The sequence below is a fragment of the Syngnathus acus genome, chromosome 4 (genome assembly GCF_901709675.1).
Source record: "Syngnathus acus chromosome 4, fSynAcu1.2, whole genome shotgun sequence".
Taxonomy (NCBI): Eukaryota; Metazoa; Chordata; class Actinopteri; order Syngnathiformes; family Syngnathidae; genus Syngnathus; species Syngnathus acus.
This window is the reverse complement of record NC_051090.1, coordinates 7,167,349-7,178,829: the sequence shown is the minus strand read 5'-3', so window position 1 is coordinate 7,178,829 and position 11,481 is coordinate 7,167,349. Positions and strand designations below refer to the sequence as shown.

The 11,481-nt window shown below is 42.3% G+C and overlaps 1 protein-coding gene across 1 annotated transcript; it reads right to left on the bottom strand.

Moving 5' to 3' along the window:
- Nucleotides 1–3,127: 3,127 nt before the first annotated feature.
- On the bottom strand, nucleotides 3,128–11,012 carry LOC119121345 (vitellogenin-2-like). The gene is made up of 34 exons (XM_037248802.1): nucleotides 10,928–11,012; nucleotides 10,816–10,836; nucleotides 10,592–10,743; nucleotides 10,258–10,509; nucleotides 10,024–10,185; nucleotides 9,796–9,944; nucleotides 9,565–9,715; nucleotides 9,346–9,503; nucleotides 9,096–9,261; nucleotides 8,895–9,020; nucleotides 8,597–8,815; nucleotides 8,301–8,518; nucleotides 8,132–8,229; nucleotides 7,926–8,050; nucleotides 7,766–7,867; nucleotides 7,568–7,687; nucleotides 7,308–7,494; nucleotides 7,144–7,237; nucleotides 6,852–7,037; nucleotides 6,634–6,778; nucleotides 6,351–6,555; nucleotides 5,761–6,269; nucleotides 5,645–5,689; nucleotides 5,498–5,566; nucleotides 5,219–5,425; nucleotides 5,001–5,143; nucleotides 4,774–4,924; nucleotides 4,571–4,700; nucleotides 4,190–4,373; nucleotides 4,027–4,121; nucleotides 3,842–3,936; nucleotides 3,608–3,773; nucleotides 3,379–3,540; nucleotides 3,128–3,302 (listed from the first exon to the last, which is right to left on the bottom strand). Exons 1-34 carry the CDS (start codon nucleotides 10,965–10,967, stop codon nucleotides 3,199–3,201), a joined length of 5,136 nt encoding a protein of 1,711 aa, XP_037104697.1. The 5' UTR covers nucleotides 10,968–11,012; the 3' UTR covers nucleotides 3,128–3,198.
- Nucleotides 11,013–11,481: the final 469 nt, after the last annotated feature.

Here is an 11,481-nt window from a genome sequence, read left to right as displayed (position 1 = left end):
AATACACAAACTTAATCGAGGTCTCAAAAGATTCTATTATTTAAAGCAATGTAAAAAAAAAAAATCCAATTGCTTCCTAAACAGGGGTAATTTATGACAGAGGTGTTAGAACATATTCAAACCTTTGCATTCATTCATTGGATGATAACATGAGTGTTTGATGAACCAAATAGAATTAAACACCACTCTTTATTTGATTTAACTAAAAATATTGTCTTCACACTGAGGTTTTATTAATGAATTTATAGCAGTAGTATTAACAAATTAAAATGTATCTATCATGTCTGTGTCACATAGTTGAAATTTGGTTTCAAAGTTCACACCAACAGGGCACAATGACTGTTTGTTTGCTCGCTTTATTTGATTGTGGTCAGTGTGACCGTGGGTGACATGACATTTGAACAATTGTCAAAGTAGTGCACAAGATACAGTATTTAAAAAAAAAAAAGACTAACTTTGACCAGGAGAATCTCTCCTATTATTTTTCCTCATGAAGTTATATTTACCACTTGTTGCAAGGCAGCAGTTGATTCATTTGTGGCATAGTCAAATTTACTTTAAAACTTGGAGAAGTACACATGCAAAAAGGTTCGGGAGATTAAGCAGGAATAGAAATTTAGACAAATAAGCAAATAAAGCAATACGTCTATACAGATTCTCAGTCATCCAGGTCATGATAATCTGCAAAGGTTGTGTCAAAGTAACTCAACAAGGGGAGTCGGATTGTCTTGATTCAACCTTTGCATAACTCACTAATGAAATCATACACAATATCAATTGCAACACAAATGCATTGGTAAAAATAATAAGCCAACACGTTAGAGTTGTTATTGTGCTTTGCTATACAATACATTAGTTTGTAAACCTTTCATATGTGGCTTTGTAGACCGACATAGTATAAGATAAACATTTTAATGAGAATTATACAAATATTTAACAGCATGTAATATCACACAGATGTTCACCTTGAGATTTAAAAATAGTTTCAATAAATGCAAACAAGCAAAATATAAATCAGATCCTTCAGATCCTATTTTCAGTTTTTGGTGCAAGATATGTCTGTCCTTCACTGTGTGATTTTTTTTTTTTTTGCCTTGAGATTTATTAAATTTGCAGTCTGCGATTCAGTACACAATGGTAATTTTTCTGCATGTCTTTTTCTTGTGTACTGTACAAAGGTGGCTCCACTGGTTAGCACGTGCACCTTCGAGTGCACATAATCTATGTGCTTGCAAATATGATGTATGTGACCATGAACTCTGAATTACAAAACAAAGACTGGCTCATTCATCTTGCAACTTGGGTGGGCTGCAGACAGGAATCTGTTTGCTGTGTTTAACATTCACAAATGGGTGCATCAACTACATTCACACAATATTGTTTTTATTTTCAAGGCCAATGGGTCCACATTGAAGGAGAAGTGCAGGCCGCCCAGTGCATCCACAATCGGGAGGAAAGCTTGCATCCCTCTGCTCGCCACCTGACAATGGCCAGTTGAGTCGACTTCCCACGACAACGTGATTCAAACGTTCCAGCCAAAACAGCACAAGGTGGAAAGGTAAATGGGAAAGGTAAATGGTCTTCTTTCACATCAATTCTATCATATACAACATCAGACATTTCATGCCCTCACCATTACCTGAAATTCTGCTATTCAGCACAAAACAACGCCTACCATTAACCGATCCTAATGGCCTACAATACTGGCACCTAAATACCAACTCTGGTGACTAATGACTTTTTCTCTTTTGGGATCACTTTGCAACAATCTGGCCTTTCTTCCCATTACTTTGATGTTGTACAATTAGTAAATCAATCTGGACATTTGATCCTTTGGCTTTCCAGCTGTATGAAATATATTTATACATATAACAATTCGCCAGGCTGCAAAGTAAGACTATTGTACCGCCCCCTGGTGGTCAAACGCTGCATTACAATAAGCACTGCTATGTCCATTACAATTACATTACTTTAGTTTTGAAGACACAATGCACATTACACATGAACACAACAAAGGGCCACTTTGCTTGACCATACATCTTGACTTCCGTTATATTTGCTGTTATCTTGTGGCACCTTGCTGTACCATGTTGAGTACACTTTTTGGACTACACATGCTTTGCTGTCATTCGGCTGCAGCACATTGTTAAAGAACAATGACTTGGATCTATTTCATTGACAAAGATAACCATGGCCATTGCACAAGACTACAGTTGCACTTGACTCTATTAGCTGATTAGTGCTTTTTATTTCTTCTGCAAACTGTTCAGACAGTTCTCAGAGGATCAAAAGGCTTCACATATAACCCACCTTTAATTCCTCATGGCTCAGCGGGAACATTTTGACGTCTGACTGAGGGGGTTACGGCGTGACAGTTGAGTTGGGTTGGCTTGGCTTGGCTTGGGAGGCTTATGACAGGTCCCGACCACACGCTGAACTCACCGCGGGACAGGAGGCTCCCTGACTCTGCCATATGGAGGACATGACGACAGGTTAAAAAATAAATGAAAAATAAGAGTGACAATCTTTATGCAGAAGTGAGAGAAAATTGACAAAGTACAGCCCAAGGGCTGGTCTGGAACACTATTCCCATCGTGTCAGAGGCAATGACGTTAACCACTCGACCAAAGACTCGTGACTATAGCAGTAACAGACGAGCAACCCACGCTCACCTCAAGACTGAAAACCAAAAACTTTTAAATTTGGCAATTTTGGGAATGTCGAGAATCTTTCCGAATGTGATTTGAATGTGCTGAATGATGTGAATTTCAAATTGGAACGACGTTTTTAACTGGTCATTAAAAAAAAAAAAAAGATATTAAAAGTGAAGACAATTTGAAATCCTAGTAATGACACGAATTTGATGCACGATTTGTGTTGGCGTGCCACATAAAATAATGTGCTGGGCCATATCTGGCCCCCGGGCCTTATGGTTGACACATGTGCATCTTATTAATTAGTATGTAATCTGTCCTCTGTAAAATGGGCCACGTGTAGCATTGTGAATATTTGCATAAGTGAATTGATTCATACTCTGCTTTTGAGACTGAAACGTTGCATAGTAATGAATAACGTTTGTATTGTTGAAAAACAGCACACGACATGAATTCCACACATCACACAGGTCTGCGTGTTTAAAAGTTGACACTTTATTGTGATTGGAAGTAGTGGTGTTGATGGTAATAAACATTGGACTGATTAAGCACACTGAGGGGTGCAACGGCAGGCTATGTGGGCTTCGGTTGTTTCTCTCAGGTCCACGCTCTTTGAGAAAATGCCATCAGCACGGTTCAGACGGGTATCTGCAACAGAATAAAGGTTGTCAGCAGTCGATTCGGAATCTTAGCACACCATCTTGTGCACATTTTGTAGACTCACCAGCAGGCAGGCAGTGGAAGCCAATGGAGACGGTGGTGGTTCTCAGCGGCATGCAACCAGCCAAGCAACGCAGCACAGGCTCTACAGAGTAGCACTTAGACTCTTGGCCGTGGACGACCATCTGCTTCTCCAGCTTCACTGACTCAAGCTTCATGTAACACTCTGGAAGAGGTTGGCACGCAATTGTTAGTCAGGGGCATTGTGGACTAGTCAGACGTATGGGCTTTACCTGAGTTGTCCCGGCAGCTCTTAGAAGGCAGAACCCAGGAATGAGCATAGCTGACTGCGTTCTTGGCCAAGCGAGTATTAGGTGTGCGGAACTCCTGTCTGATCTCCCCATCGGCCTTTCCGCAGATTCCAGCCATCTGTCCTCTCATCCAGTCCACAACTCTAACCTAGACAAATGAACAGCAGCGTTAGCTTCTTTGTACTCTGTCGCTGCACTCGACTTTGAACCAATTACCTTCTGGACGTTGATGTCAAAATACACTTCCTGAAGACCTTGACTTTGGGCGCTGAGAGAGATGCCCTCATCGCTCTGTCTGATCTGAATGTCGGCTGAAATAAACGCAGAAACCGACTGTTCGTTAAGCGTTCACTTGCAATCTTTGAAGGGTGGTATCAAGAGGAAGGGAAAAAAAAGCAAACCTGTTGGATGATGGTATGGCAGTCTACTGACAGGGATTTCTTCTTTGTTAACCCTCACCATGGCAACACGGTCCTTTTGATACAGCTCCACATCACTGTTGAAAAACAAATGAGACTCTTTGGCTTTCTGTGTCGCTTTTTGGTGCCATGAATACTCCCTTACATATCTGCGATCTTCACAATGAGCATGTTCTGATCGTGTTCTTGGTCTCTCTTCAGCAGAACAATGAATTTAGCCTCGTTGGTGCTATCCTGAGCCAAAACCAGGGGGCAGGAGTTAGGCATCTCTGCCTTGAACTTCCTGTTGTTGAACGTGACCACTGTGTCCTTGATGACTTTGCACTCAGCTGGACAAAATAAAAAAAATATATATAAATATATATAATATAATATATAATGTAAAAAATATATAAATAATGTTAAATAACCAGTTTTGGCTGAATTTTATGTTTTTTTTTTTTTTTTTCTTTTCTTTGCAGATTGGTTGATATTAATCAGTAACATCCAGTTCAATTTTGTTTTCAATTACAAATGTTGTTTTTACCTGCATTGGCCTTGTTGACCATGTAGGCGATGCTGTCAACCCAGCTGTCCTGGTACAGCTGCAGCTCTGATGCAGTTTTTCCAATGGGCAGAGAAATGGGGAGAGGCATGTCTTCTTTGTAGATAGTCCTCTGTAAATATAAGAAATATTGTGATATGCAATCTAAGTGAGAAGGATAAAGCATGAATGTTTTTTTTTTTTACCGCTGGTGTTTTGAAGACAATGTTCAGGCTTTGCTCTGAAACAACCGCCACTGTCAGTTTAACCTCATTTGAAGGATTCCTGTCCTTCATCTGTTCAATTCCAGTCTGAAGAGCGTATCTTGCAACGTACTCGGACACCCTGTACATTATGCTTAAAAACAACAACAAAACACAATCATGTGATTCCACGATAAACCAAAATATTTGAAATATGGAAGCAGACTTACTGCTTTGCATAGTACTTCATGTTGCTCGGAAGTTTCTGCCAAGTCAGCTTCATACGGAATGCTGGTAGTTGGTCAACAATGCCGGCCTCAACCTTGAACTCAGTCTTGTATTGTTTGCACGCAATACCCCAGGCAATCTTGGCCTAAAAATGTTATAGCCACAGTTAGCGCTAGATCAAAGTCATGGATGAATACTGTGAACAATGTTGAACTGTTACCATCAGCTTGTGGTTGCTCAGCTTCACACCATCAGCACAGATTCTCCAGTTGTTCTTCTCAGCCAGGTTGATAAAAATGATCTGCAGTCTGGAAGTTGCTTTGTCGAAGTAAGCCGCAATCTGGTATCCTTGTTCCTTGTGGTCGGCTCTCACGGCACGGATGAGGACGGTCACAGATGGGGTGACAGTACGAGAGAGGTACTTAGCCTAAAAAAAAAAATATTTGAAGAAAGATTTTCCCAAATGAATGCATGTGACTAGTATTGGAATGTGACTCACCTTATTGTAGATGTCCTCAAAACTCTGGGCACTGCTCTTGCTGTCCTGACGAGTTGAAGAAGGCGAATGCTGCAAACAAGAAAAAGAGAAATTTAATTAGATGAAGGAATGTCCTTCATATCTTTATTTATGTGCAACAGAAATTACCTTGTGGATGTGGGTCTCGATGAAATTCATGTTGTAACGATGTCGCTGAAGTGGTGAAATACAAGTTAATTTTTTTTCGAGACTTGATGCGGTGTCTTTAGTATTTTGTGGCTCACCTTTGACTTAGACTTGGACTGAGAGCTGCTGCTGCTGCTGCTGCTGCTGCTGCTGCTACGGCTGCTGCTGCTGCTGCTGCTACGGCTGCTGCTGCTGCTGCCGCTACGGCTGCTGCTGCTGCTGCTACTGGATCTGCTGCTGGAGGATTTGCTGGATCTGCTGCTGCTGGAGGATTTTCTAGAGGCCCTCTGTAACCTGGATGTCTTGGGATTGGGATCAAGAGTGTCAGCCACCTTGCTCGTTCTTCGAGAGGAACTCGAAGAGCTCTTGGATGAGCTAGAATCGCTTGAGCGGCTGGAGACAGAGCTGGAAGAACGGGAGCTGCTGGAGCTGGAGGAAGTGAGGTTCTTTAGACCAGGAGAAAGGATCTTCTTCAGTTTCAACAGGACATTCCTGTCCTCAGGGGTCTCGTCATCTTCACTCAGTTCAATGACTTTGATGATTTTTTCTGCTGCTTTCTTTCCAACCTGAATCTCAATTTCAACCTTCTCGATTTCCGGTCCAGAAACTAGAACCAAAGACAGATTTTTTTTATATAACCGCCATTTATACCATTATTTATTCCAGTGACTTCATCCATCCCACTTGCCTGGTGTAACCTCAACAAAAGCTGAATGTTTCCCAATGGCATAATACAGTGGAACGTCTCGGATGGAAGCCGCGCTGCGAGATTCCATCACAACGCATGCCTTGATTCCAAAGGTTTCCATTTTTTCACACAGCGTTTTCTCAAAGACCTTAATGAGTTTGTTCGTTTTGCCAGATGGGTCTATGACAAGCTCAGATGGCACTGGCTGAAACAGCATAACAGAAGGAACAATATTACTTTCCGGAAAGGTTGGTCAACGCAGTCGACTGGAACTCAAACTCACCTTGCCATCATTCATAGAGGACGCCATCCCGGGATACCAGGATGAGCTCTTTTGGGACTGTGGTGAATAGTCGGCTGGAATCATTGGTGTTATCTTAGCAGCGGCAAGATCTTCCACATTTCGTGCAACGGCATAAGTGTCAATACTGTGGGGATGCAGAAAATATGAAAAAATTGCAAACATAATGTCACGAGAAGATGCCAGAAAAATGTACGTACAGTACAGATGCAATCTTATTGACTCCTGGAACAGGAAGGAAGTCCAACTTGAAGTTGCCCTTGATCATGTCAAGTCTTGCTTCCATTTTTGCTGGGACAATAGTGTGAACTTTGCCTCTTGAAACCACGACTGCTTGGGCCATGGGCGTATTCACACCCATGACTGCATAAGTATGCATGGAAACACTGCAAACCACAGAAATATAAAAAATAATTATGTTAGTGGCATTCGGCATGGAGTTGTTTAGGTTTTTGTAGATTGATAAACAGGTGAACTCAAGTATCAGTTCACCTCGGAGTAAATGTAGCCTTCATGCTGATGTCGGATTTAAGAAGTTGAGAAGGACGGAAGTCCTGACCTATAGGTGGTGACACAGTGGCTTGGACTGTGGAAAAGAGACAGGGTCAAACGATTAATTTTCACATCAATTATATTTAAGCAGAGGTCCAGCTTACGTTCAACGGCGGCAGTCATCACAGAAGAAGTATAGAAACTGAGTTCCATTGGCAGACCGACAGTAGTGGGCAGGATGCGACGAACCTCAGCAACCAGCAGTGGCTGAGCATAGTTAAATCTCACACCAGCCAGCACCTGATCCAAAGCCCTCCTTCCGTAAGCCTGAACTTCAGGTCCGGTGACAAGCTGTGGACAAAATATGAGACCAAGACTTGAGGCTTTGTGTTACAACCATCTTGCAATAGTTGAAGACACGTACCGCGGTTATCTGATCAATGAATGGTTTGTCAATGTTGGCAAAGGCAATCTCCTGTCCGAAGAACTTCACATGTGCCGAGGCAAGGGGCTTCCTTGAAGGCTGGGCCCTCCATTCAGAAATCTGGGGATGGGATGCATAAACATAAATGGATGCCATAGAGAAGAGAAATACCAAATACAACATCTCATATGAACTTACAGCCTTGAGAACTCTTTTCATCTTGGTGATCCTATCCATGTCGTCAGGAAGATCTTGGACCTTCAGAAGGGCTTCCTGGATTCCCTCAGTTCTCACTCCAATCTGAAATATTGCACAGGTGAATATTCTTGATGAGAAATGCTTTCATTTGTCGTTATACCTCAATGACATCAGCATAAGCTCCTGCCAAATAGGAGCGAGTTTTGGCCAGGATGGATCTTGGCAAAACTGTTGCAGCGTCGTTCACATAGAAGGCACTGGCAGCAGCACCAACCATCCAGGGGTCTGTAGAAACAAGGTGGGAACCATCAACTGACCAATCTTATACCTCTTCCTGTCTATATTGATATTTTGCCAAGGTCTTACTGTAATAGCCATCAACAAGGAGAGCTCTGCTATAGCGATAGCTCAATCTGTTAAGTTTGGGGCTGAGGATTCTCACAGCAACATTGCAGGCTGCAGCACTGCAAATGGAAGAAAATGTATAAATAAGTCAACGACATCAATGAACCGTAACTGTTTTGAAGATACTTACACAGAGGCAAAATCGGGAGTGGTGGATCTTGTCATTGCCTTCATGTAAGAGTAGACCAAGCTGGAAACTTGGAGGTTTTCTTCTTTCAAGAGTGCGTCGGCAAGCGTAGTCACCAGACCCATGGGTAGTTTGGTCTCAAACAGAACAATGGCGGCGACCATACGGAGCTCTGGGTGAAGAGCTCTATCCAGCAACAGCTGAATGGCAACATCCTGGACCTGAAGCAGAAAATCACAACATGTAACAAAATTGCTTCCAAGAATTTTAGTTATTGGAATCAGAGCATCAATTTTCACCATTTTTGGCTCTCTCTTTGCAATATTCCTCAGGGCCAGAACACCTTCGATGTGAACTTCCAGTGGCAGATTAGCAGCAGCGCTCCCAAAGTTAGGTAAGACCTTCAAGATTGGCTTGAGGCTGCTAGGATGTCCTGCATTGCCCAGAACTTTGAGAGTGAGAATGATTTCTTTAACATCCCCCTTGGAAACAGCCTTGGTAGTCCAGTCGTGGATAGGCTGTGGAGGAAAATAAAAACTCGCGTTACTATTACAACAGATTCAGTTGTACAAAAGCTAAAGGACAAAGCCATCATACCCTGACCAAATCCACTGGGCAATTCGGATTCTCCACGCAGTATTTCCAAACCAGGCTGCCATAGCCCAAATCAGCAACTTCTCTCAAAACCGGACTTTCCATAACCTTTTGGTGTTCAGCAAACTCCTAAAATGAGTCAATACATAGAAACATGTCACAAATTTTGATTCTTTTTTTGGTCGCCATGACAATTTGACTTGCCTGGAGGAGTCTGAGGGCCTCCGTGTCAGCAGTCACCGTGTGGACGGCTGCCACCAAAGACCGAGTTGCTTCAGCAAAGGTAATCTCACCAGCAACGAATTTTTCCTTGATGAACCTCAGTGCAACATGAGTCCCAATGGCAGGGATAGTATTCAGGATCCATTCTCTGAAAGTGAGGAATACCATCTAAGTTATTATTTGGGTCAAGAGTGATTTTATTTTTTTTTTTTTAAATCAAGCTTGCAATTACCTATGAGCCGTACGCGATTTGAACTGCGACCAGAGGGCCTCGATACTCTCGTACTTGGCCAAACGCAACAGCTGGATGAGCTCGATGAACTTCAGAGGTGCATCTTCATGGACTTTGGCCACATTGTTGCTCACCAGGTGGTTCAGAATCTCAACAATCTGTTAATCAAAAAAGTGAAGTGGTGAAAATGAAAATGGTTAGGAGTAATGATTGAAGTACCTGAGCCTCAGCATTGGTAATCCTCAGAAGCTGGATGGGTGTCTGGAGCAGCTCACTGCCAAACTCATACTGCAGGCTACCGCGTGGGAGATATTCGGCTTTGATGGGCTCCACTGGAGATTTCTGGATCTCCACGAATTTCAACCATTGCCTGAGGACCGACACTGTTTATTGAATGACCTCTCTTTTTGTCTTTCACCGTTTTTAAAAAAAAGAAAATGGAGCACATACTTAGCCTCCATCTGGGCAGCACCGTTCAGGAAGTTCATGGGAGAGAAGTGAATCAGCTCAACCGAGGACACCTCCAGGATCAGAGCACCTGTTTCTGATGGTTTTATGACATAGTCGTATGCTGCAGTTCCCGTCAGGGCTTTGCCTCTCTACATAAACAACAAGAAAAAGATGTTAAGACGCTATCAAACATCACAATGCGGGTGACAAGTGACAACCGGCGCCTACCGTTTTACACTCAGGACATTTCTCAGTGTAAGCCGTGCCGATATCCTTGATAATTCTCTCCTGGCAGTGGTCCAGGTCCTTGGTCTTGGTCAAAAAGAATCGCTCCGCCTTGGCATCCTCGGTGATCACGTAATGGGTCTTGCACACGCCTTGTACGCCGGGCTATTCCACCACAATCAAAACATACATGTCAGCTAAATTTGCAATTGTTACAATGAAAGAGATTAGTCGTACCTCCTGAAGCTCGTAGACGTTTGTCGTCTTCTTGATGTTCATTTGGAGCATGTTGAGGATTCCCCTCACGATGTTCAGCACAGAGGCAGAGACGCCAGCCGGGGCAAAGATTTTTCCTACGACGCCATTAGCATACTCAAACTTGAGCGGTGTCATGAGTTGAGCTGACAGAGCCGAGGTGAGCTTGTTGGCTGGAATGAAATCATCCTTGGGCCAGATACCGCTGTACTCAAAGAGCTCTGGATCCAGGAGCTACGAGGGAAAGAGAACGAGTAGTCATTACTTGAACATCCATCTGAAAATGTCTTTATGCTGTCACAAGAATGATCGCTACCTTCAATATGAAATTGTCAGCGCTCAATGCACTGATGAGAACTTTGCTCCTTATTTTGGATCCTGCACGAGCCAAACCCTCCTCGGGAAGTCCGCCCATAAGAATTGCTTCATAGTTGTAGCTATATGTCTTTCCAACAGCAAACTCTGGAGCTGCAACAAGACACAGGCAATTTGAGTATGAATCAAAAAACATTGACTTATTTTTAGTAAGGATTTACTCACCAACTTTGACCTGATTGGCAGCTGAATGAATAGTGAAAATAGGAATAAAGAGTTATTTTACATTGAAAATCCACCAGAAATTGTAAAACAATGTAAAAGCAAGAAGACATACCCACGAGGGCCACAGCCAAGGCAAGCACGAGCACCCTCATAGCGATGGATGTGACTGATCCATGTCAGATGCTCCTTTATAAAGGCACTTGGCTGTTGTGCACATGCCCAAAAATCAAGTATGATTAACCAGGCATCTCTCTGTCAATGGTGTTATCTTGCCCCGGCCATAGCGGTTAGGTAAACAAGAAATAATAGATGTCACAAATAAAACAAGTCAACCCAACCTGACTTTTGCCTTTTGAAGTTCTCTTATTCCGGTTGCCATCACTGTGTTTTTGATTCTTTGCTTTAGTTTGACATAATATTCACCTACAAGTGGCAATAAGATGGCTTGAAGCAAGCACTTTACATTTTTTGTGTTTTCTATGTTTATTAACTTCTGCGTGTTGTGACATCTTTTTCTCCTGCAAGTAAAACAAAAATTTTCAGAAAAATAACTCTTAAATGTGAAGATTTTATAAAACTGTTAAGAATTGAGTTTTTTTTCCCACCATTAACACAATTTATTGTAAATTTTTTTATTCATATATATAATTTTATTTTATTTGTATT

Excerpts from the sequence above, each read along its gene's own strand:
- LOC119121345 (XM_037248802.1), bottom strand. The coding sequence starts at position 10,967 with ATGAGGGTGCTCGTGCTTGCCTTGGCTGTGGCCCTCGTGG. Across the intron at positions 5,567-5,644 it reads TCGAGACCCACATCCACAAG|CATTCGCCTTCTTCAACTCG; the intron begins GTAATTTCTGTT and ends TCTTGTTTGCAG. Across the intron at positions 4,122-4,189 it reads ATTGTGAAGATCGCAGATAT|TGATGTGGAGCTGTATCAAA; the intron begins GTAAGGGAGTAT and ends GTTTTTCAACAG.